Source organism: Aethalodelphis obliquidens, unplaced genomic scaffold (genome assembly GCF_003676395.1).
Source record: "Aethalodelphis obliquidens isolate GAN/ISIS:26980383/991018 unplaced genomic scaffold, ASM367639v1 scaffold2, whole genome shotgun sequence".
NCBI lineage: Eukaryota > Metazoa > Chordata > Mammalia > Artiodactyla > Delphinidae > Aethalodelphis > Aethalodelphis obliquidens.
Window position 1 is genome coordinate 37621388 of NW_020837946.1, and position 25160 is coordinate 37646547.

General features: G+C 44.7%; 1 protein-coding gene, 1 long non-coding RNA gene and 1 other non-coding gene across 7 annotated transcripts in view; all 3 read left to right on the forward strand.

Annotated features, from left to right (window-relative positions):
- Positions 1-5375, forward strand: part of LOC113630006 (uncharacterized) — a 36217-nt gene extending 30842 nt beyond the window's left edge. For both annotated transcript variants that reach the window (XR_003436794.1, XR_003436795.1), the window contains one exon: positions 5023-5375. This is a non-coding gene — a long non-coding RNA (uncharacterized LOC113630006). The remainder of the gene's footprint in view (positions 1-5022) is intronic.
- A 719-nt stretch (positions 5376-6094) lies between these two features.
- TRNAE-UUC (transfer RNA glutamic acid (anticodon UUC)) lies at positions 6095-6167 on the forward strand. The gene has a single exon. It is a non-coding gene; the product is annotated as a tRNA-Glu (tRNA).
- Positions 6168-12284: 6117 nt separating this feature from the next.
- The window catches only part of ANKRD44 (ankyrin repeat domain 44), a 320445-nt gene continuing 307569 nt past the window's right edge, over positions 12285-25160 (forward strand). For 2 of the 4 annotated variants that reach the window (XM_027125206.1, XM_027125223.1), the window contains exon 1: positions 12352-12512. In XM_027125206.1, coding sequence (XP_026981007.1) covers positions 12486-12512 — 27 coding nt within the window. In that variant the 5' untranslated portion in view covers positions 12352-12485. Of the gene's footprint in view, positions 12513-25160 lie in introns of all 4 variants that reach the window. The other 2 variants (XM_027125234.1, XM_027125216.1) reach the window with 2 other exon arrangements.

Genomic DNA, 25160 nt, shown 5'->3' on the forward strand with positions numbered 1-25160 from the left:
ACTCGTGACCAATATTTACAAAATTGCTGACCAGTGCAATGGGCAAGCAAGGAGCAAAGAACAGACACACAAATCAATGCTCAACTATAAACTTGTGGTAAATGAACTGACCGTATTTGCTGAAGATTCTTCTGTCTCTGTTTCATTTCAGCAGTATGGAAGCCTACCAAAGTTCTAAAAGCAGTACTTATTAAACTTTTCCTAAGCATCCCAAGAGCATAGCTGGGTAAAGACTTACTCCTAGGGTTTGGGAGTATGGAGATTTGGTAGGGGGAGTGAAGGGAGACAGTGTAGGACTATTGTCCACTGGAAATACAAAATGTTTGAAGTCTTAGGTTTATTTAAAAGATGTATGCAAGTGCTACAGTCCAAGCTATAACATACCCATTTATTTATATAAATATGAAAATACTGCTTCAGGTTACTTACCAAGTAAATGATTTAACTTCCTGAATCACCAAGTAAAAGTGATGTTCCAGGAAGAAGAACTGAGTTTATCCTGTGATTTCCTGAGCCCTGGGTACACCATTATGAACAGCTTGGTCTTCAAGAAAGAAATAATTATTTGTATCTCACAGATCGTATGACCAGTTAATGAACTGATACAATGGCTTCTTTACTACATTCCTCATTTCCCACTTGTTGTCTCTTTGAAGCACTATGGCTGCTCGTTCTAATTTAAGACAAGGCACAGGATCTGTGCTCACTTCAGCAGCACAGGCATTAAAGTCTTACACATGATGGAGTGGAACGGTGTGTCTCATGCCTTTCCTTAGAATCATCCCTTTCCTTGTCACTTTCTCTTTATGGTAATGCCATGACAATTGTTCTCTCTCCCATCTCTTTATTTCTTTCCACTTTCAAAGCATTTTTCACATACATTTTGTCATATTGTTCTGTAAAATATTGAGGACAGACATTCTTAGCCTTATTTGACCAGCCATAAACTAAGGTTTAGTTAGGTTAGACGATTTACCCAAAGTTGCATTCATTCAAAAGTATTTACTTTGTATCTACCATGTGCCAGACTCTGTACAATGAACTAGAGACCCAAAAGTGAGTAAAACACAGTCCCTGCTCTAAAAGAGGAGTCAAGAAAGTAAACAGACAATTATAGGATCAAGGGATAAGTACAAAAATAGGATTTAAGCAGAGGGCACTAAACATAAGCCTTAGGGAAATTCCTATCCCAAAACTGGGAGACAGTGTGTGTAAGGGAGAGCTTCCTTGGTAAGTGATATCTAAATTGAGATCTAAAGGACGAGTACAATTAACCAGATGAAGACGACATGGAGTTGGACGAAATTATAAATGGGAAACAGCGATATGCAAAGGCTCAGAGTGAGGGGAAATACGATGTGTCAGGGAAGCTGCTTTTAGCACAGTATACGAAGTGTGAGAAAGAGGCGAGGCTGCCATGTTTAATCTCACAGGTTGTGCACTGCACTACTCCAGCAGTCATCATTCACATAGACCAGGATGGAAATGGTGGCTCCAGAATTGAGCAACCTGGCTTCCCTGCAAGAAGAAGGGTGGGTGGGGAGAGTGCAGGACTTTGAAAACCAAGCATGCTAAGGTGTTTGCCAATAGCCTGAAGGTAATGGAAAGCCATTGAAGGAGAGTGACTTGATTAGGCTTGCAGTTTAGAAAGATTGTACTGCCTGTGGGATGGAGAATAGATCCAGGGAAACCAGCTAGGAGGCTGCTCCGGTAAGGTGGGTATACATGGAGACTGTCCTGAAGTGAAGTCCTGGAGATTGGGATCAGAATAAGTGATAGATTTAAAAGATATGACAAAACCAGAATTGATCAGACCTGGAAGAGCCTCAGCTTTTGTGTTTAGACCAAACTAGGTCCATGGTAGTGTCATTTACTGAGATGGAGACACAGGAGGAGGAATGGGTTTAGGGGAACATTATTAATTCTTTTTGGATATGCCGAGTATGAGGTGATTTTGCCACATCCGAGAGAGGAGTTGGATGGTATGGAAATCAGGAGAAATACGGTTGCCCTGAGACACAGAAATGCATTCTGGGCCAAAGACAAAGTGTTTGTCAGCATGTGCCCGAGTGGAGCTGGTCAGAGCTGCTATGTTTTCAGGGGAGTGGCTCAGGGGAGTTGGAGAGGGATGTGGAGGTGAGGAAGGGGAGATAAGAACAAAGAGACATCCCTTGTGAGAAGTTTGGCTGTGAAGGAGAAGAAAGAGGGGCAGCTAACAAATTTTGTGAATTTGCATGATCATTTTTCTGGAGGAAGGTTGAGAATGGTGCCTCGGATTCTACGGTGTCCCAGTGAAGCTGAAGGACCACCACTGCATGTTAAAATGCCCCATCAGGAGTTTCTCTTTTTTTATTTTGCGGTACGCGGGCCTCTCACTGTTGTGGCCTCTCCCGCTGTGGAGCACAGGCTCCGGATGCGCAGGCTCAGCGGCCATGGTTCACGGGCCCAGCCGCTCCGCACGGCATGTGGGAATCTTCCCGGACCGGACCGGGGCATGCACCCGAGTCCCCTGCATTGGCAGGCAGACTCTCAACCACTGCGCCACCAGGGTAGGGGTTTCTTTTTTAACAGAGATACCTCCACCGACTTCACCTCTTTGATATTTCTTTGCAGCTTCTCTTCTCTCCTTTATTGCCCATCCCTTTGTATTTTAAGGTGAGTCTTTCTCATCTTCTCTTGTTTTTGATTTGCTTTTCCAACACAGCTGTCTAAAAAAGTTGAAAATAAATGGAATTTTAGAAACCACAGTAAACAATGGAAGCCTTAACCCAGAGCAAAGGCAATATTCATTGTAGCAACCCCTCACAGGAAAACTTTAAATACTTTGTTTCTAAATCACTGTAATAACTTAGCTCTTTCTACTTTGTTCTACATCTGAAAAGTTTTTTGTGTTGCTGACTTTTACACTTTGGGTAGGAAAGTAGGATTTTGAGTAAGTATTTAAAGAAAAAAATCTTAGTACATATTGAGTAGAATTACTACATTTGCAGCTATCATTCCCTCCACTTTCATGCTTTTAAAATCAGGTAGTGTGCCATTATTTATCGAATTTGTACTTAGTAGCCAGCACTATAGGGGATACCAAAGAAGTATAAGCCATGGTCAGTGCCCACTAGAAGTTTCTAACATAATGAGGGAAACAAAACAAGTACAAAATAAAATATAAAAAGTCATTAGAAAATGGATGCTCACAAAACAATTAAATACAATAGATGAATAATAGCAAATAAAACAACAAGTACTACACTGAATGCTACTGATTACACGTGTGCTAGAAGGTCAAGGACGGTAAAGAACAAGAGCTGCGGAAGGCATTCCCTGGTCTAAAGAACATAACTTCCAATAAATTAACACCGAAAATAATTTTATAATATTTATTTTAAAAAACTACTATATTTCTTCAATTCTAAGCTGTCATCTTTTCCCATTTTACAACAATAGATACAATGGCTAGCATTCATCTTGCACTGACTCTGTACAAGGTACTAAGTGCTTCACATGTGTTGACTCGTTAATATGGATCATTTAATGGGGTGGAAATATTTCATCTCCTCCCTGAAAAAGTGCTATTAAACCATTGGTACAAACATAAACCCCATGGCTGTTTAGAATCCAGGAAGCATGGTGTGTGCAGAAATAAATAGCGCTTATAAAAGAAAATGTATAAAAATACACTGACAAAACTTTCTAGTCTCCTTAGCCTCGACTGCTAGGCCCCGGGTTGTGCTCTGTGGGGATCACCTGTAGCCCTGATACCCTGGAACCTCCTGTAGCTTAACTGTTCCATCAAAGACCACACCAGCTTCAAAACTGAGAAGTCTCCACACTGACATAGTGAGAGAACCTCATTCAAAATTTATCCTCGTTCGGCAGTCATTTACACAGCTCTGCTTGTGGCTTTCACCTAGGCTGGGAGGGTGGCTCTGATTTTTTTACAAACAGGGGATCAACTCTCTAAACCACCAGCGTCAAGTCAAAATAGATGATTACATTGGGTTGGGTTTCTCAGGAACAGTCTCTGAGGTGGAGATTGGCATGCTGGGATTTATTGGTTTTTAGGGTCACCACCTGTGGGGAATGAGGGAGAAGCTGATCTGCTATGAAGTTGCAGCATAGGCCTCAGATGATCCCGGGGGAGCTCTGGGGCTAAAGTGTCCCACATTGAGGTTAGGGGGCTGGGCCTCTGTTCCCTTCCACTCACTGGATAGCAATACCTCCAGGGAGGTGTTGTAATCTCGGGTGAGGCGATTACACTGGGCTGAGGCCAGTTCTTGTGGGGAAGACAAACGCAGGCTGTCAGCAGGCAACATTCTCAGGAGTTGGGGGAGCGAGGGCTTTGGTCTTGGAGGTAGGAACTGGGTGGCACACCACAGCGTCCACTACAGTGATATATATTATACATTCATATGTTTTGTATATTCACAGGCATATATATTCATATAGACATACATGGGTATATAGGCAAGCATATATTTATGTGTGTATTTATATTTACACAAGTTTAAGATGCATAAGTCAGGGGACTTCCCTGGCGGTCCCGTGGTTAAGACTACTATGCTTCCATGGCATGGAGCACGGTTCGATCCCTGGTTGGGGAACTAAGATCTCACATGCCACGTGGTGTGGCCAAAAAAAAAAAAAAAAAGCATAAATCAAGTAAAGAAAACAACCACGGTGAAATGTGACATAGTAAGTTGGGTGGATTTATTAAAATCATAGGTAGTGATCACTGCAGTACAGTAGATCTGAGGGTTGCCTCTTAGGGAATATTTTTGAAATTTGAGGGAGTGTATTTGGTTGTCACAAAGAGTAGGGAAGTTCCAAGCATTTATTTGGTGGGGATCAGAGATACTAGGTGTCATGCAATGTCGAATTTCAAATGTCCCACTGAATATTCATGTAGGTGAAAAAAATCTGTTTTTAATTATCTTAGCCTAGAGCTTAACCCACTTTACATGTAAACATAATATTTTTGTTTTGTTTTATATGGTTTTAATATTCAGTGATTTTTTTTTATTTCAGGGATGCACCTCTGTTGTTGTAGCAGACAGGATCTAGTCGGGAAAACAAACCACAGAAATAATTTAATATGGAGCATTGCTGAAACAGGTGTTGGAGGACTGAAAAAGCAAAGAGGGAAGCAGCGGCGTCAGTTGGGCTGGGGAACAAAGGGAAAAGTTTAGTTACCAGAACTAAAAGTGTGCAAGACTCACACCTTCATTCCTGAAGGGTGTGAATCTACTTTTAAACTCTTTTAAAAAAAATTATAGTAGCTTTCCATTAACTTTTACCATAGGACACGGAAGTGCTAAGAGGTATCACAGAAAATCAAGAATGCACCCTTTTTTTTTTTTGCGGTATGCCGGCCTCTCACTGTTGTGGCCTCTCCCGTTGCGGAGCACAGGCTCCGGACGTGCAGGCTCAGCGGCCATGGCTCACGGGCCCAGCCGCTCCGCGGCATGTGGGATCCTCCCAGACCGGGGCACGAACCCGTGTCCCCTGTATCGGCAGGCGGACTCTCAACCACTGCGCCACCAGGGAAGCCCAAGAATGCACTCCTTTTGTCCCCGTAGTCTTCCCTGTCCCCACTGTGAAGCAGAAAAGCCAATTTCCTCTTGGCAATTGGAACCAATCACCCCAGCCAGGACAGCACCCGCTTCTTCACCTGATTTTTTTCTATAGTACGAGGAGCCCAAAGTGCCGAGGTACCATCTCAACCTCAACCTCAGTGGAACCATAGTTGTGATCCCTGGTGGAAATATTCCTCTGTTGGGAAGTAAAATCTCCAAACCATCAGGGCTCAAAGTTACAGGAACTGGAAACAGAAATTGTGTGAGTGGATTATTGGGTATAATGATGAGAGGAACCACTTCCACTTTCCCCACCCCTTGATTCTTGAACCTGTGTATTTTGAAAGAAACGGTACTATGTATTGGCACTGCCTCAAAGCATATACTGCATCCTATACAACGGAACTTCAGTTTTTAACATGTTATTTCCTAACTGGCACCAGAACTCAGTGGGCTATTCCATCATCCTTCCAGGAGCTTCTGGCTGGTGGGGCATATGATAAGACTACCAAATTCCAGGGAATTCCCTGGTGGTCCAGTGGTTAGGACTCTGCACTTTCACTGCTGAGTACCCAGGTTCAATCCCTGGTCAGGGAACTAAGATCCCATAAGCCGTGCAGTGTGGCACCGCCCCCCCAAATTCCATTTGCACGAGTCCATTGCTGCATTTATTTTACTATGAAATGAGTTCCCTGGAAAGAAGTAATATGTAGAATATCATAACAGTGAGTAAGGTATAATGAGTTCATGGTTGGTAATAATATCAGAAATATTCTGAGCATAGAAAGCAAATCTATATCCAAAATATGTGTTTATTCCAGTAAGACAAATAGCTGTCCCTTCCATGATGGAAGGGGTCCAGTATAATCAATCAATCTGTTACTAGGTTATTGGCTATTTTCTCCTGGAAATAGTGCCATATTGGAACTCAACGGGTGATCTCTGATGTTGGTAGATATGAACCTTACTGTGGGGAAGCCCATGTTCTTGAGCCCATGAATATCCTTTGCTCCTGACTGCATGGCTACTTTGTGCAAGCACTGCAGTAGGTGGAAAAAGAGGCCAACTCCATCAAATGTGTCATCCCCCTGATTTTGAAGGCCTTCTCTGAGTGGATGCCCTTTGGTGTACACAGATATCCTCACACTTTGTGCCCACTCTGAGAAGTGCATCCATATACCTCTTCCCTAGACCTCCTTGTCGTCAGTCTCCCAATCTTTTCTTTCCAAGTTATTGACCGTTCAGGAAAACCATCAGCTATTGCCTGTGAATGAGTGTAGGTCTATACCTCTGGCCATCTCTCAATCCAGACAAAGTAGACACCCAAGGCACTGCAGGACATTCTTTGTGCTGAGAGAATTTCCCTTCAGTACTACCATCAGGGGCATTCCTCATGGGAGTTCTAATGCTAGAACAGACCACTTCCAGCTTGTGCCAGTGTATTGAGGAGAACTGTATGTAAACCAGTTAACTGATTGAAGATGATGAGGAGGCAATATACCAGGAGTAAGAATCAAAGGAATCTAAGTCACTGGCTAAGGCAACTTGTGCTTTCTGGACCAGCTCAAGCTGTCTCTTACATACCACTTCCATTTGATGAGGGATTGCTCTTGTGCATGCCCAACCTTATGGGCTGATGGGTCAGATAACATCCAGTTCATAATGGGCAGCTGAGGTTGCATAGTCACTTGATGTCTCATGGCCAGTCATTCAAATTCAGTAGCAAGCTAGGTACAGTTTCTCAAATGGAGAATTGTTATCTGCAGAAGAGGGCATGGCTTTGCTGTGAAACTAAAGAAAGCTGCATTGTGGATCTTCTATTAGAGTTTGCCAGTGGCAGATGTATATGTATGTATTTGCCACAGACACTTCAAGTATCATGGGATCCCTCTGGATCATAAGGTCCTGTTACAGAGTCTTCTTTTTCTTTACTCCTGATAAAAAATGCCAGCCTTATGAGTTACTGGGTAGAGGGGTCAGAGCACCACACTCAAATGCAGTATATATTTCTTCCAAAATCCAAAGAGGCCCAACAAGTATTGTGTCTCATTTTTAGTGGTAGGTGGTACAAGGTGCAGCAACTTGTTTTTCACCTTGGAGGGATATCTTGATATCTTTCAGATCACTTGGATCTCCAGAAACTTCACTAAGATGGTGAATTTTAAGACTTCCCTGGCAGTCCAGTGGTTAAGACTCTGCACTTCCACTGCAGGGGGCACAGTTTCCATCCCTGGACGGGGCACTGAGATCCTGCATGTCGCGTGTATGGCCAAAAAAAAAAAAAAGTCTAAAGTATTTGTTACTTCCTGTTTATTAGGTCTAATCAGCTTGACGAATCTAACATAGTGATCAAGATCTCTGCAGACTAGATTATGACAGAGAGCAAAGGAGTTTATATCCCACAGACAAGACTATAAAGGTATGCTGCTGGCCTCGCCACATAAAAGAAAATAGATTTAGTGCAAATTGGAATAGATGAAGACAGCACGTATAGAATTGCAGTTGTAACTGGCATTACCATCTGATTACGTTCATAACAATTCATAATTATTCTCTAAAATCCACCTGCCACTAGATAAGTCAAACAGGTGTGTTAAAAGTGGGAAGTGATAGTATCACCACTTTTGCATCATCCACATCTTTTATGGTGGTCCTAATTTCTATATCTCTCCAGGGATATGGTATTGCTTTTGGTTTTCTATCCTGGTAGCAAGAGGAAATTTCCGGAGGCTTCCACTTGGCCCTTCCTACTACAATAGCCTTCACTTTGTAAGTCAGAGAAATAATGTGGTGATTCTGCCAGTAATTGGGCATGTCAATTCTAATTATATATTCAAGAAGTAGGGCAGGGGCTTCCCTGGTGGCGCAGTGGTTGAGAGTCCGCCTGCCGATGCAGGGGACACGGGTTCGTGCCCCGGTCCGGGAGGATCCCACATGCCGCGGAGCGCTGGGCCCATGAGCCATGGTCACTGAGCCTGCGCGTCAGGAGCCTGTGCTCCGCAACGGGGGAGGCCACAACAGTGAGAGGCCCACGTACCGCAAAAAAAAAAAAAAAAAAAAGTAGGGCAATAACCACAGGGTGGGTCTGCAAACCTACTGGATCCATGGTGATATATACTTGGGTGAAAACTCCATTTACCATCTGACTACCATAAGGCTGCACTTTGATTGGTGGACCCAGTGATATTTTTGGATCCTCAGGAATTAACATTAATTCGGAAACAATATCAAATAATCCTTGAAATAGATGGGTACTTCCTTTTTCCCAGTGTATGGTCACCCTAATAAATGGCATCCGGTTCCCCTGGGGAAGGCTTGGATGAAGATTTGTAGTATATATTTATGGCAATGCTGCAAGATTCTTCTTCAAGGGGACCAGCTACCCTTTCAATCAAGGTCTCTGTGTCTGTGAACTGGCTGAGGTATGGAAACTGGATGAGAAGAATGATTTCATTTGATGGCTCAAGTCAGGTTTCAGGCAGCAGACCTAGAGTTTTACTTGTTAAAGAGATCAAAGAATATTTCAGAAGTCTCTCCATATATTTCATTCCTGTGGCCACCTAGGGCATTACCAAATATCCCTGTAGGTCAAGACCTTTGAGTACCACTTTGTCCCTGCTACCCAGTATAGTAAGTGTCTGCCTGGTCCCTGCCAGTTAAGTGCTGTCACTTGGCCTTTGACATCCCAGGATCCCACTCTCGCAGAAATCAGGGAGTCGTCTCAATGGAAGCATCTCCCACCATCATATCCAGTTACCACAGAGCTTTTCTGGTGCTCCCCTTACTAATATATTTTTCTTTTTAAAAAATTATTTATTTATTTATTTTTGGCTGCGTTGGGTCTTCATTGCTGCACGCGGGCTTTCTCTAGTTGCAGCAAGCGGGGGCTACCCTTGGTTGTGGTGCGCAGGCTTCTCCTTGCGGTGGCTTCTCTTGTTGCGGAGCACGGGCTCTAGGCACGCAGGCTTCAGTAGTTGTGGCACGCAGGCTCAGTAGTTGTAGCTCGTGGGCTCTAGAGTGTAGGCTCAATAGTTGTGGCACACGGGCTTAGCTGCTCCGTGGCATGTGGGATCTTCCCAGACCAGGGCTTGAACCTGTGTCCCCTGCATTGGCAGGCGGATTCTTAGCCACTGCACCGCCAGGGACGTCCCACTAATGTATTTTTCAATGCCTTACTGTAGGGGTTTATAGTTTGGGGGTGGGTATACAGTATGCATGATAAAATCACTCCAACATTCCCGTCTCCATAAACCTTTGGATTTTTTTTCCTCTACATTGTACCAGGGACATTCTGTCATCTCCATCTCATCAAATATAGACCACCACTGAGTCTGAGTTTTTTTAACCAATGAAGCAAACTGTTGGAGTTACTTTCAATTCATGAGCTCACACATTAAATCCAGACTTTCTGGTAAATGCACCCATATCAGCAAATTTAGCTTAATCTTCCGCTCTTTATTTTGTTTGGAACTTGACCAGGAACTATTCAACCTTTCACAAAATCATGTCACCAATGACAACACCAATGTTTATATGTGAGTTGCTAATAAAACATTCAAGTTGGATTGCGTTTGTCGTTCTCTCATTCACAATGGTTCTACATACGGGTGCAAGCATCTTACTATTTGTCTTCCAATAGAGTGTGCTATAGCATTTACTTATTGAAATACACATTAATTATAAATTGCTTCCTTTTTATTTTTCCTTTATTATACAATTAGGACATTATATTGATTTGGAGGGAAATTTGCATAGGTAGGTAATATTACCTATGGATTTCATTTCATAGTAATGAGTGTTAAAAATACTAGTTATAAAAAGGGATGATGGGTCTGAAAGGGTTGAGAACTGCTTGCTCCTCCTTTCAAACGAGGTCCCAAGAACTTACCTGTAGGCATGCCCATGATGAAGCAAGTGGACCTTGAGTACATCTGCCAAATCAAATCATATGTTATCACTCTTCTGAAAGACAGCTATATTTAGGTAGAGAAGTCAGTGTCCTGTGCAGTTACAAAGCCATGCAGGATGATATTAATAAATAGACATACCAACAACAGCACTGAAGAACTGCTTCATAGATGCGGCAAAAGCAAACTATTTTGTGTTTGAGGGAGGCCTCGGAGTGAAATTTTTTTTGTCTCTGTGCATCACTGAGGATAGTGGAGTGGAAGCCAGGAGAGTGCTTTCTTGGTTCCCCTTGCCTGTGTGACTGAATTCCAAGCCCATGGTTAGATAATAAATGGGAGGATACTAAGCAAAAGCTACCATCCCTCCTCTCCTTTCTCACAGAGACCCTTTGGGGAGGCTCTGAAAGTGGGGAGGAAGAGTCCACATTTGGTTTGTGAATGAAGGGTAGATACTGTGGTTTTGGCTTGCCGTTCAACTGTAGGTTTGTTCCATGGCATGCCAGGGGCACGTGGGGCTGCCTGGGAGCATCACCCCATACACTTGCCCACTTAACCCTTTCTCCTGAAGAATCTCAACTCTTGTCTCTTTCACAGGGAAGCCCATCCTCACCTACCAGTCTGGCCTGATTCCTCTGTCATGGATTCCTTCACAAGTATTATTTTCCCCCTGTGATCCCTTATCTCATTCTGTAATTACATTCATTAGTGATGACTATTTATGTCAGAGACCTCCTAAGACTAGGTATCTTAGATGTTTATGCTCCCCTTTACATACTGTGTCTAGCCAGTATCCGGTACAAAGTCAGCAGTCAGTACATGGTTGTTGAATGAATAAGTGTTTGCTTCAGATTCCACAAGTATTAACACTTTACTCTGATTATGACTATTACCGTTGTGCGTGTATCCCATGCTGTTTGACAGCTGGGTCTTCTATCTGTTGAAGAGCATGGTAACTGGATTTTGTAGAAATGAATGAGTCAGAACCGGTGGAAATCCTCAAAAGCCCAATTAATGCGGTAATTTAAGACCTCTTTTCTTCTCTGGTAACTCCGCTCCACCTCCTTCCTCCCCAAATCAACACCCAAAGTTTGAATTTAATGATGGGGTTCTGCGCGTGTCCAACTGGGAGGTAGCTGGAGAACAAGATGCAAGGGCCAGAGCCCTTGTCCCCACCCTCCAAATGTTTGACAAACACTCGCTAAAGAATTAGCGTCGGGGCCTTCCCGTATTACACAAAGAGAGCATCAGCATAGTGGCCCCTTGCCCAGGTGGGATAAGTTGAAGTGCTGTGCAGTCTGATTCCGGATTAGCGGGAGAGGTTTAGGGGAAGGCGTGTGATCCAATCTCCAGGGTTGAAGTTGGCTGCGTGTGAGTGCAGCCTTTCTTGTCCCTCGGGGTGTGTCCACAGGGCTTGCTCGTCAGGTTGTGTTTGTGGGTGTTTGTGTGAGACAGGGCGAGGGTGGGGGTGGGGGTCACGATCAGCCCCCCGGGAGAGGGGCCTCTAATCGTGCATGCCCTGGGTGGGGGCAGCGGGGGCGGCCACGGGCCCCGGTCCCGCTCACCCCTGCGCAGAGTGCAGGTGCGGAAGCAGGCGACAGTCCGGCCCCACGGCGGCGCGCCGGGGGCGGGCGCGGGCGCGGGCGTGGGCGGGCGCCGAGGGCCGCGGGCTGCGAGGCGCGGCCGCGGGCGGCAGGAGGCAGCGTCGGCCCAGGCGTCGAGGCGGCGAGCGAGGCAGCGCGCGGTGATGTCAGTGGCGGCCCGGCTGGCAGCAGCCGGTACTTCCTGTATAAAGGCGGGCGGGCTCGGCTGCAAACCCTACTAGCCAGTGTCAGCCTCTCGGCGGGAGGAGGAGGAGGCGGCGGCGGAGGAGGAGCAGGGGGAGGGCTGTCAAATTCGGGAGCCAGATTTTTTTTCCTTTCCCCTGGCAGTCCCTTCCGCTTCCCCGGCTCCTGGCGTGACATCTGCGGGCCGGGGACCTGTATGTGTGTGCGCGCCAAGGAGCAGAAGAATGGCAGTGCTCAAACTCACCGACCAGGTAGGGGGCGGCGGCGCCGGCGCGCGGGGCGGCGCGGAGCCGCGGCGGGGGGATGGGGGCGCGGCGCGGAGCGTGCCAGCGAGCTGTTTACTCGCGGCGAAGGGGAGGAGTGTGTGCGGCCGCCGGCTGCTCCGAAAGCCGGCGGCTGCAGCTCTGCTCCCCGGTTCGGTCCCCGCCCTGGGCCGTCGGAACTGCGCGCACGGCTCGGCGGCCGGGGAGCCCCGGGGGCTGGGGAAGGGGCGGCGGGGCTCCCGCTGGCGTGCGGAGGTGCGCGGGAGTGCGTTGTCCGAGGGCCCGGGCTGGGCAGGGGGAGGGGAGGCTCGAGGTGCTCCTCCGGCTCCTGTGGCGCTGCGCAGCGTGGGCTCCGCCAGCCCCGGTGGGCCGAGGGGAGGCTGGTCCGCGCCGCCGGGAGGAGGACCGTGGATGGAGAGGGAGAAGGGATGGCAGCCTGGGACAAGCCAAGAGACCCCCAGCCAAGCCGGAGACTGGCCCATACCGCGGCTCTCGTGTGGTCGGGCTGTCTTTACCCTCTTGACATGACATCCTGACTTCCTCTTTAGTAGCCCAGAGGCTGTGTGTGCGTGGTGCGCGATGGGGGCCCTTGGCGCGGCTCTCCCAAGAGGAGTGAAGTCCGGCCCGGGGCTTCACTCACAGACTGTGGGCTACCGCACAGGGTAGCTCTGGAGTCCTTTGCTCGGAAAGGTGGGGCTATTTGCTGGCTCGGTTGACAGTCCTCACTTCAGGTCTGTGGAATGGAAACACCCTACCTTTGCGGACTCCGCTGCTCTGAGGGCATTGACACTCACAGGCGCCCAACCAAGTTGCATGACAAAACTCTGCAGCTCGTCCTACGAAAAAAGGAAACAGCTTGCTTTTTTTTCTTCTGCCATTTATTCATGGATAGTGAAATGAACATTGTTTTGCGGTCCTGGTAGGCGGCAAGGCAGTCTTGACTTTGACACACACAGTCAAACATGCCAGTCCTTGGTGTTAAACATCTCATACTTATCCAGTGGGTTGCGCCTCGTGCCTCGCTGTCCTCAGTATCCAGCCAGAACTTCCTGCGACTTAAATGCAGTCAGTCATCACGATAATTTTTCTCCTGCCTTTAGAGTCAAAGTTTTGCTTTGCTTTCCATAAGTATTTTCAGGCTTTTAAAATTTTCTTTTTTGTGTGGGGGAGGGATCACTGAATTAAAATTCACGTTATCGTTAAATTTAGCAGGGGGAGCAGCAGCTGGTAATCGTGATGAATCTACTTGTTCGCATTGGTTCCAGAGCATTGAAGAATGCTTGTAAGTTGATACTAGTTTAGGCTTCCCCTCAACCTTTTGGTCACATACTTAACAACTGTTAGACATTTGGTTGTTTTAAATCTTCCAAGTTTAGTCTGCCTTGGTCTTGTTATCTTTGCCAGTGCAAGTTACTATATTTCTCTGTTAATGCCTAAATCTTCATCTTCAGAGTACAAAAAATGCTTCTAATAGGCGTTGTCATTTTCACATACACAGAGGAATTTCACATAGAATTTTAGAGCTGGAAGGAATGCCAAAGATGATCTTCACCCAGATCCTTGATTTTTTAAATGAAGAAACTGAGGTATAGAGAAGGGAAGCATGTCTTCCTCAAGGACCCAGCTGTTGACTTGTAGGGTAGAGATGCACTCCTGGCTCCTGCCTTCCAGGTTCCTGTGCTTTCTTCTAGGGGTTAAGACACCTCCCTCCATCTTGTCATTGGATGTGTTGAAAAGCTGACAAGAAGGCATCCTCTCCTCCATCAGATCAACACTAGTGAAAAGTGTATTTGGTCTTAGAAAGAAAGGAAGTTATTCTCCAGGACTTATCACAGTAGGACTTTCAAAGATAGTTTCTCTTTTAAAGTGTTTCTGAATACATCCCAACCCTTCCCCCCAACAAACTAGTATTACTGTGGGGGGAAAGAAGTTGTATGACCTTCATTTGGTTCCATTTACTGATGCATAAAGGGAAACTAAGGAGTTCTAAGATTCAAGAGCATCTAAAAATTGCCAGCCTATCTTGGGGCAAAACCCGAGGGAGGTTGGGTGAGGAGGTAGACTGGGTGCCATGGAGTGGTGAACAGTGATGGTTTCTGCGAGGCTTTAGGTCCAGGAAGTGTGTGGTCTTTCTTGCCTTAGATGGTCTTACCTTTCAGTTTGAAACTAAATTCTTAGAAGCTGGTTGTTAACCTCACCAGAGGCTTCAAAAACCTTTGCTTAAACTCCTGTTGCAGGAGCTTTGCTTCACTATTGTGGGTAGGGAGCCACCTGCTTTGAATCTGGGCCTTAGAGTTTGTAGAAGAGTGCCTAGGTCTCCACTCAGCTGTTAGTAAAGCAGTCACTTGTTAATTGCCTCTCATCTGTTTAACACCCTATTTGCAAGGTGGATCTTATTTTTGCCAGGGTTCTTGGATTTTTAGTTTGAGGACACATTCTTGCTGTTGATAACCTGAATCACTAGTTGTTTGTTTTATTATTTTGGTTTTGTTTGTTTTTTTGAGTTTTATTTTGTTATTTTTTAAAGTGAGGTAGCATTGGTTTGTAACATCATGTAAGTCTCACGTGTACATGAAAGCAGGTGACGTTTCCGGTCCCGCTGAAGCTGGGTGCGGGAGCTTGCTGGCGATGACGGTCAACACCTCAACAGTCAGTCCTGTGCTGACATCTCCATCATGCAAGAGGAGGAAAATGCCTTTTCCTAACTCTGTTTTGGGAGAGTAGAAAGAAAGGGGGAAGGGAGAGGCAAGTGTGGTGGTTTTTTTTTTTCTTTTTTACTATGAAAAGGAACTGGGAGCTATTGCTGCAAACAGACTTCGCATTGAGTACTTCTGCATTTTAACTGTCTCTTCTGTTTTCCCCTTCACAAAACACACATCAATTTTCTTGCAGCGTTAGGGGGACCAGTCTTCCTGGTTTGCCAAGGACTGAGGGGTTTTCGAGGATGTGGGACTTTTGGTGCTAAAACCAGGACATTCTAGGCAAATCAGGTCAAGTTGATCGCCCTATACAGCACAGCACACACTCACCTATGTAATTAACATTAATAATGCAATTATTTCCTCATAGATGGATGTTGGGAGGTTTATTTATATCTTTGGTAAAGTGAGGTAATTTTAAGTTTGGGAAAGAAAATTTCATTGCATCCAAATGTAATACATTTTGTTTGAAGATAGATGTGAAATTCTTTGCAATTTTATTTGATATTGAACTTTGCAGGGCTACGGGGGGTGTTCTTTATGTCATGTAGTGAAGGCACTGCAGTGATTTTAAGAGTGTGGTCATATCTTTAGCCTGGCCCCCCCCGAAAAGTTTTTCAAAGTTCTGAAGCAGAATGGTAAGTGCTATTGGACCTTTGAAATATTCACTCTTCTTCCTGAATTTGCTAGTCACAGCGGAATGCCATCTCCATCTCGAGGGTTGCCTGTAGACAAACTCTTTCTGCAGGGGGCCCTTTTTGGAGCTTCCTGCCTGGAGGCCTTTTGGTTTGGTGTCCTCTTGCCAAGTCCTATAGCTCACACTTGAGTCACCCACCTCCTTGCCAAAGGCAGTGGCTGGCAGCCGTGGCAGTGGCAAGAAACTAGAAATCCTGTAACTTTGAAAGAAGCATTTCTAGCCCGTAGTGTGGGGTCTTGGGACACGTTACATATTTTACTGGACTGCCCTTGTCCTTCCGGGGCTCCTGGCAGCACTGGGCTTACAGCAAACTCTGTGTCCAGTCCTGACTTCAGCAGAGAAGAAGGGAAAATAAAGGCTTTATTCTGTGGACCCTTCTCTAGTTGTCTTGGGATGCAGTCACGTGGTTTGGGGAGGGCACTTGAGGACTGGTGTTTCATGGCAGAGACCTAATAATGGCTTACATTATTGTGATCTTATTGTATGCTGGGCCCTTGCCATGAATCGTCTGTCTTAATCCTCACAGCCATGCTAGGAGGTAGGTGGTTGTGTGATTCTTACTTTACAGATGAGAAAACAGGAATAAAGAGGCTAATTGACTTGTTGAAGGTCACACACCCAGTAAGTGATGGAGTGCAGTGTCCTACCCTGGCAGTCTGATTGCACAGGTGGGACTCTGACCACAAAGCTATACTTACGATAGTTGAAAGGGCAGTGCACCGTAGGACTCACAGATGCCTGTTCTTATTTACCGGGAAGGCTCCGGGTGAGCCACACTCCCGCATTCCTCCAGGCTCGGGGGCCAGAACCAGGTCTGGCAGAGTCAGGAGCTGCTCTGAGGCCTCTGCTCCTGCCACACTGGGGCCTGGCTTATCCCATTTGCCTTTCACCTCCCTACCCTGGAGAATGATGTGTTGGTTGGTAGCTTGGTGATTTTTTTCTTGGTCATTAACAAATAAACTGTGGTCATTGTAGAAAAATCAGAAAGCTAGGTAAGCATAAACAGTTAAAACCCTCTGAAGTCTCTGTGCTCAGAGAGAGCTACTCTTGGCAGCTTGATATATTTCCTTCTAGCTTCTGTCTAGGTAGCCAGGTAAGAATTTTAAACATTCCACATGATGATATTGGTATCTTTCTCTTGAGCATCAACGTGATACCTATGATGTCTAGACCAATGGGTTTTCCAAATAAACTGAATTTATGCCTCTCAGTTAACAACTGGCTGCTTTAGTGTAAATCCAGCAGTGGTGCACAAGGTCTAGCCCTGGATTGATTGAAAAAATTTTTTTAAGGTTTCAACTTTTACTTCTTCTTTTCTTCTAAACAGAGAGTAAATATAAACTCAGAAAGGCACACTTGTTTGTGCCAGAAATAGGCCTAAAACATTCTTTTTTTTTTTGCGTTACGCGGGCCTCTCACTGTTGTGGCCTCTCCCGTTGCGGAGCACAGGCTCAGCGGCCATGGCTCACGGGCCCAGCCGCTCCGCGGCATGTGGGATCCTCTCGGGCCGGGGCACGAACCCATGTCCCTTGCATCGGCAGGTGGACTCTCAACCACTGTGCCACCAGGGGAGCCCAGCCTGAAACATTCTTTAAAAAGATTTCTATTTCAACAATATAATGTGAATTAAAAAAAAATTTTTTATTGGACTATAGTTGATTTACAGTGTTGTGTTACAAGCAATTATTTATTTAAATTTACTTTTGGCTGCATTGGGTCTTTGTTGAGCGCGGGCTTTCTCTAGTTGCGGCGAGCGGGGGCTACTCTTCGTTGCGGTGCGCAGGCTTCTCATTGCGGTGGCTTCTCTTTGTTGCAGTAACACGGGCTCTAGGTGTGTGGGCTTCAGTAGTTGTGGCACTCGGGCTCAGCAGTTGTGGCTTGTGGGCTGTAGAGCACAGACTCAGTAGTTGTGGCGCACAGGCTTAGTTGCTCCGTGGCATGTGGGATCTTCCCAGACCAGGGCTCGAACCTGTGTCCCCTGCATTGGCAGGCGGATTCTTAACCACTACGCCACCAGGGAAGTCCAATGTGAATTTTTATAGGCGAAACTATAACATGAAATTTAAAAATAGGCAGGGGCTACAGAGATCTTATAATCCTGTGGTTTCCAAAATTGCATAAGCTATGGCTCTCCTTTTTGTTTTTTCCCAAGGAAAATTCCGTATTAAAGCTCAATATATAAAAGAGGTTGATGAGAGTAGTGGTCCCTGAGGCCCTTTAAAAGATTATTTGGGTTTAGTATTATTTGAAAGTGTTTTGCAAAACTGCTGGTGACTGGGTCAGTGGTTCTTTTCCTGACACACTGTGTACTCAGAAAACAAATAAACATTTATAAGTGTTTGTAGGTGATTAGGAGTTACATAGAATTTGGATGACCATATCATGTTAATCCAAACTGGGACACCTTTGAGGATGATAGGGGGTACCATTAAATATCACACTGAGGAAACAGGTGTGAGTCAGGGCTGTCCCAGGTAAACCTGGACACAAGGTCACATCACATAAACTATGTTTGCTCACTTCAGTATTGAAATGACAGTAATAGTGAACTAGTTTGGCTAGTAGACTAGTCACTGTCTTTCCAGTCAGATTTACACGGGAGCTGGTATGATAAAGACTGTTTTATAACCTTATGCAAGGCCCGAGTTGCAAATTGGCTTCTTTCTCACACATCAGCTCTGACCAGTTGGTCAGGGGTTGCAGGAGCAATATGTCAGGAGCACTGTGGCTCTTGCAGCCAGAGATGGGGGAAAATGTGATGATTGATAATCCGTGTTTGCTGTGGGTATAAGATAAAGGAGAGGTAGCATATATTGTGCCTTAGCCAACCCTTGGCCAGTCAGATTACCCTCTGTGGGCCTCAGGCTCCTCTTTGTAAAATGAAGAGGTTGGACTGGGCGCCTTTCCAGTGCCTGGGCTCCACTCTCTCCCTCTGTGACCCACCCCTGCATGGGTGTAGTGGCTGAGAAGGGTGTGTTTGCAGATGAGCTCTAACTGAGCTCCCCAGGTAACGAAGTCAAACAGTTAATTTCTGGCTCCAGAAAAGAGTTTTAACCGACGTCAGTAATTCAGGAACTGATTCCTGCCCTGTACCCTGCTTTCATTTTATAGATAACCCAAGATTATCTAAGATTCTTCATTTTATAGATTATCCATTTTATTGATTATTCCTTTACTACCCTTTTGCCAACATCATCTTCGCCCTCTGCTCTGCCATTGGAAAGTTAGTAGAGCAGGTATTTTCTCTTATCAGTGTTGATGCTTCTGAAAGAGTTGGTCGCCCAAGAGGTTGAAATGAATGATTCATGACTCTAATTTTTTATGATGATATTCATAACTTTTAAGGATCAGTTCACTTGTCTCTCCTTTTGAAAACTGAAAATTTGTCTAGTACTCTATTAATTGGGCCAAGCAAAGAAAAGAAGCATGTAATCCATCTTTGGGCCATTTCAGGCTTTACTAAGCCAATGTTTGCTTGTATTTCTTGGTTTTCATTTGTCTCTTATCCCCTCGAACACACCCTCATGAGTCATAAGCACCGCCATGTAACTTTCTAAGGTATCTTCAATGCCAAGAGGCCATTTTGCCCCAAGGGAGCCCCCCACCCTGACCCCAACCAACTCCTAAAATTAGAGGTGTGCAGAAACATCTGAGGCCTAGACACGCAACATTTAATCACAGTTCTAACCTGTTTCTAAAGATTTCCATGTTAAATTGCTTTAGTTTTGCTTTCACTTATTTTTAAAATAACACTTGATTGGGAATCCGAAGATCCGGATTCTACTCATGGTTCTTTTTCTAATAGTTGTGTTGCTTTGGGCAGGTCCTGGCCTTAGTTTCTTTGTGAAATGGGAGTGGGTGGGTGGAGAGTCCTCTAAATTCTTGCAGCATTCTAACGTTCTAAGAGAGCACCCCAGGTATTTCAATGTCAACCTCTTCTCAACTCTTGGAATCTGGTTTCAAAAAGTATCTGCCTTCCATGAACTTCTGATTTTCCCTCCAGCACCCACAGTTCTGCTTGAGTCAGGGGTCCTTTCCCCCACAGTTCCATCTTCTAGTGTCTCCAGGAGCTTGGTTTTGGGGACACAGAGCCCCTGGGGCTTTTCTCAGTGTGGCCTTTTGAGACTCCCTTGAGCATCTTGCAGGGCAAGGGGAGCAAACTTTCAGACCGCATGTTTGTCTGTTGAGAGCTGTGGTGAGCTGGGGGGCCCTCTGTAGCCTTCCTCAGAGGGGCTGCTTTAGCAAACAGCCTGGGTTCTCTCCTTAATCCTGTTTTATTGAACTCCACAATAATATCTGGGTCTAAGAAGTCTGTTTCCCAACCATTGGCCCCAGATATTGGGTGCAGTTGACCCAAAGACCATCAACTTTCACAAGGAGGGATTTCCTGCATGAGATCAACATGTGTAGATACACTCCGTCTGTGGAGGAAACTTGTTTTGGTATCTAAGACTGGCAGAATGAAGAAGAAGATAGGAAGTGAGCACAGGACAAGTATCACAGCAGAAGGCCAGGCAGAAATTCAGGTCAACTGATACAGGTCAGCCAACCAATTTTTGTTGAACAGTGGCCTCCTAAAGAGGACGGGGGGCACCCCCACTCCAGGGGTGAACAGGATGCCTTATTGACTTTGAGAAAGAATTTTAAAATTCTTAAAAATGTTGTTTGTGTGTACTTTTAATGTATATTATATGCTAGTACTATAAAACCCTCTTAGCTCTACTTTCCGCTTTTGGCCACCTTGGCCAAACCACAGCTTAGATGCCTGCAGTGGCCTTCTGACTGGTCCTCCCCATCCAGCCTTGGCCCCCGCACTCTATCCAACATAGCTCTCAGGGTGGTGGCTCTCAGATCATGTAGCTGACATCCTACAGTGGTGCCCCGGGCCCTCTCCTCCCAGTCCTGCCACTCACCTGTCCAGCGTGTCTCTTCCAGTCTTTCCCTGGCTCCTTGGCTCCAGCACAGCGGCCTCCTCTCTATTCAGTGGATATGCCAGGTGCGCTCCTGCCTCAGGCCCCGAGCCTCCTGCTTCCTGTGAAGCTCTTCCCCAGGTATCTGCATGGTCCACCCTCACCTCTCTCAGATCTTTGCTTGAATATTACCCTCTTGGTGAATTCTTTTCTGGCCGCTCCAGTTAAAATGCCCACTCCACACACTTCTTGCCACTGTTTCTTTCTTTTCTCCATGGTACATATCCTTTATACCATATGTTATATATATATATATTATATACATATTTTTTTAAATAAAAACTTACGTGTAGGAGAGCCACAAGTAACAAAGATATATATATATTTTTTTCATTTCCTTCTGTATCTTCAGCACTTAGAGCAGTGTAAGGCACATAGTGAATGCTCAGTAAATATTTGTTAAGTGAGTGAAATAAATATGTATGTATGTGTATAGATTTGTATGTGTTCAAATGTTTTTACTTATGAGGTACTCAAAGAAAAAAATTTGGAAAAACTTCCGTACACAGAGCTTCTATCTGTACACTGGGATATTGAGTTTACATTCAAACAAAATTCAGAGTAAATTTTTGGCCCCATCAGAAGATAAAAGATCACTTTTGGTCTCTTTTTTTTTTTTTTTCCCCGGTTGTTTCCTCTCTTTTTAAATTGGGATGAAGATGGGTTAACACTGTATTTAGTTCTGAGCAAGTTCCATTTCTTTACAGGGGAAGTATCAGGGTGACACTAGGAAAAGGGACCCTAAATATGTTGGGAAGGGACACTCACACCCATGGCAAAGTGGATCTTCTATGCATTCAAGCAATCGAGGAGTGTTTAATGAACTCCATCTCCATGGCAGTGACTCAGCTGCAGTCCTCTACTCCCCCTTTCCACAAAGCATAAGAACAGGTAAGACTAGGTACAATACAATAGAGACCAGACAGAGAATTGGTAATAAGGAGACAAGATAATACACACGCTTTATGTGATTTGATCCTAACAACATATCTGTGAAGGAGTGGCTATTATTCTATTTTACAGATGATGAAATTGAGAACTGAGAGATTAAGTAATTACTCAGGGTCACATGGCTCTGGGGTTCACATCTGGGCAAGCTTGACTCCAAGGTGCACATTCTTAGCCACTGTGCTTCTGGCCTCCTGACATAGGTGTAGCATCACAAGAGACCCTTTTCCCCGTGGAGGTCATGGTCTTGTTAGAGATGACTGTGAATGCCTTGTATGTGGAAGGCCCACCTCAAATCTTTGTTGAATACATGTGGTATATGAAACAGCTCTCAAACCAGCCATAGCGCAGGTTTAGACTGTATCTTGGGGTACTGATTAGGGACTACAGGAGTCCAGAGATGGGCAGAGTTATTAAGAAAGGCTTCAGGGAGCTGGAGGGAGCCCAACTGGTCGTTGAGGAAAGGAATGATTTAGGCAGCAGATGGGAGTGGAAGGTATCCCAGATGAGTGACGTGCCATGTACCTGTCGGGGTAACCTGAGGACTGTGAATTTACTGAAGCATAGGGTTCATGCTAGGAAGGCAGAAGAGCAAAAGGAAGAAATAGTTAACATGCAAACTTGGTAGGAGAGGTGTTTGTATATTAACAAATCTTTCTCACTTGAGTTCTTCTGATGGGTACTACATGTCCTCTCCTGGAGACCTAAATTAATGAGTTTGTATCTGGACAGAACTCATTATTCCCATTTGTTGCTTAGGCATGAACTTTTAAAAACTAACATGTACCCCACCTTGTTCCAAAAAGTACTAAAGCATAAGGTAAGGTGTTACCTATGGGTTCTTCTGTCTCCATGACACCCTCTGCTTGAATAGAATGTTGCATATATTACTTGCATGGCAACATTTTGTGGACAAACATGTATCCTGGAGTAGCATGGACTTCATTGAAAGAGGCTGGGTGGTCATCATGCTGCAGGACATTGGTGGAAAAATGTAGTAGGTCTAGAGATGGCCTGTTTTTAACCTAACACAGTTTTTAAATTAAAAAAAAATTACTTAAAGAAATAGAGACTGTGGGGATTCTACAATAACAAGATCCCATTTCTTTAAAGAAAAATTGCAAGAAAAAAAAAGATGGAGGGGAACTATGTAGATTAAATGAGAATTAAGACTAATTGGATTCTGATGCAAACACTTAAAAAACACGCTTCTGAGAGACAGTTAGAGAAATTTGGGTGCTGACTGGCTGGTGACTTAAAGTATGAATATAGTATTGTGATTATGTTTAAAAAGAGAATCCTTATCTTACAAAACAAGAAAAAGCCCCATGAAACCTTAGCATTTGCCCAGGGCACTGAAATATTTTAGTTGACTCACTCTTTTTTGGAAACTGTTTTTCTTTTTACTTCTTCCTGCTCCTTTTGTTCTCCTCCAAGCCCTTCACTCTCACTTGATAGAATATCTTCAATAGAGTTTTTAGAGTCCTTTCTGATTGATTGTCAGAAAAGCACACAATTCTGCTAGTTCTGTTGCCTAAAGAAATACGCTTCTGAATTAGTTGTGAGGTTCACCCGCCTGTTGACTTAGTCTAAGCGGCACTCATGACTCCAGTCAGATATTTGAGTGTCTGCCTTAAAAATCACATCTTGTGTGTGTAAGGAAGACCTGGATTTGGCTGTCCTTGTGAAATATTTCAGGGTGAGGTTTTTCCAGGGGAATTCAGATATTAGAGTTGCCAAGAACTCATTTTGTTATATTAACTATTTAACCCTGTTTCTATCTAACCCGGCTAGTTTTTAAAAACAGCAAGCAGTTATAAGGTCTCAATTTTAACGACCCTGCCTCCTCCCCTCTCTTGTTACCTGAACAGGAAGTGGGTGTTGGTCGTTGTCCCAGGGATTTCAGTGTTGCTTTACGCATGCTGAAATATCTTCGTTTATTCCTACAAGTGTGAAAATCTTTCCATATCCTTCTTAATGGAGTCCAGATTTCAGACTAGACTGTAAGCTTGAGAATTGGCCAACTGCAGCTTGAGTAAATGATAGTGTCATGAGTTATTTAGAAGCCAAGTGAATAGGGTTTTAGGTGCCTTGGAGCCTCAGAACAATTATGTCTTGGGGCCTCTGAGGCGAGTGTAACGTTTAGTTGCTAATGCTCCATTTCTTAGCAGCCAAGAAGGAACAATCTTGTTTTGAGAAGCTCTGCTCTTTAGCAAAGAGTCTTATGTCAGGGTGCTAGGGTACTCTATTACTGTGTTCGTAATGTTTTAAAATATTGTGGCATCTCAACAATAAATGCTGGAGAGGGTGTGGAGAAAAGGGAACACTCTTGCACTGCTGGTGGGAATGTGAATTGGTACAGCCACTATGGAGGACAGTATGGAGGTTCCTTAAAGAACTAAAAATAGAACTACCATATGACCCAGCAATCCCACTACTGGGCATATACCCTCAGAAAACCATAATTCAAAAAGAGTCATGTACCTCAATATTCATTGCAGCTCTATTTACCACAGCCAGGACATGGAAGCAGTCTAAGTGTCCATCAACAGATGAATGGATAAAGAAGATGTGGCACATATATACAATGGAATATTACTGAGCCATAAAAAGAAATGATATTGAGATATTTGTAATGAGGTGGATATACCTGGAGTCTGTCATACAGAGTGAAGTAAGTCAGAAAGAGAAAGACAAATACCGTATGCTAACACATATATATGGAATTTAAGAAAAAAATATGTCATGAAGAACCTAGGGGTAAGACAGCAATAAAGACACAGACCTACTAGAGAACAGACTTGAGGATATGGGGAGGGGGAAGGGTAAGCTGTGACAAAGTGAGAGAGTGGCATGGGCATATATACACTACCAAACGTAAGGTAGATAGCTAGTGGGAAGCAGCCGCATAGCACAGGGAGATCAGCTCGGTGCTTTGTGACCGCCTGGAGGGGTGGGATAGGGAGGGTGGGAGGGAGGGAGACGCAAGAGGGAAGAGACTTGGGAACATATGTATATGTATAACTGATTCACTTTGTTATAAAGCAGAAACTAACACACCATTGTAAAGCAATTATACCCCAATAAAGATGTTAAAAATAATAATAATAAAAAAAATATTGTGGCATCTCAATGAACAGTTTCCAAAAATATTACGTGGGAGTGGCGTAGTTAAGAGAACACTGAATTGATGTCTGGAGATCTAGGCTATAAGCACATCTCTTCTCCTAACTAGCTGTGTCATTCTTCCTGTGACATAACTTTTCTCGATTATAGAATGGGTATAATAATACTTGCTTGATGGGAAAGTTGTGATAATCAA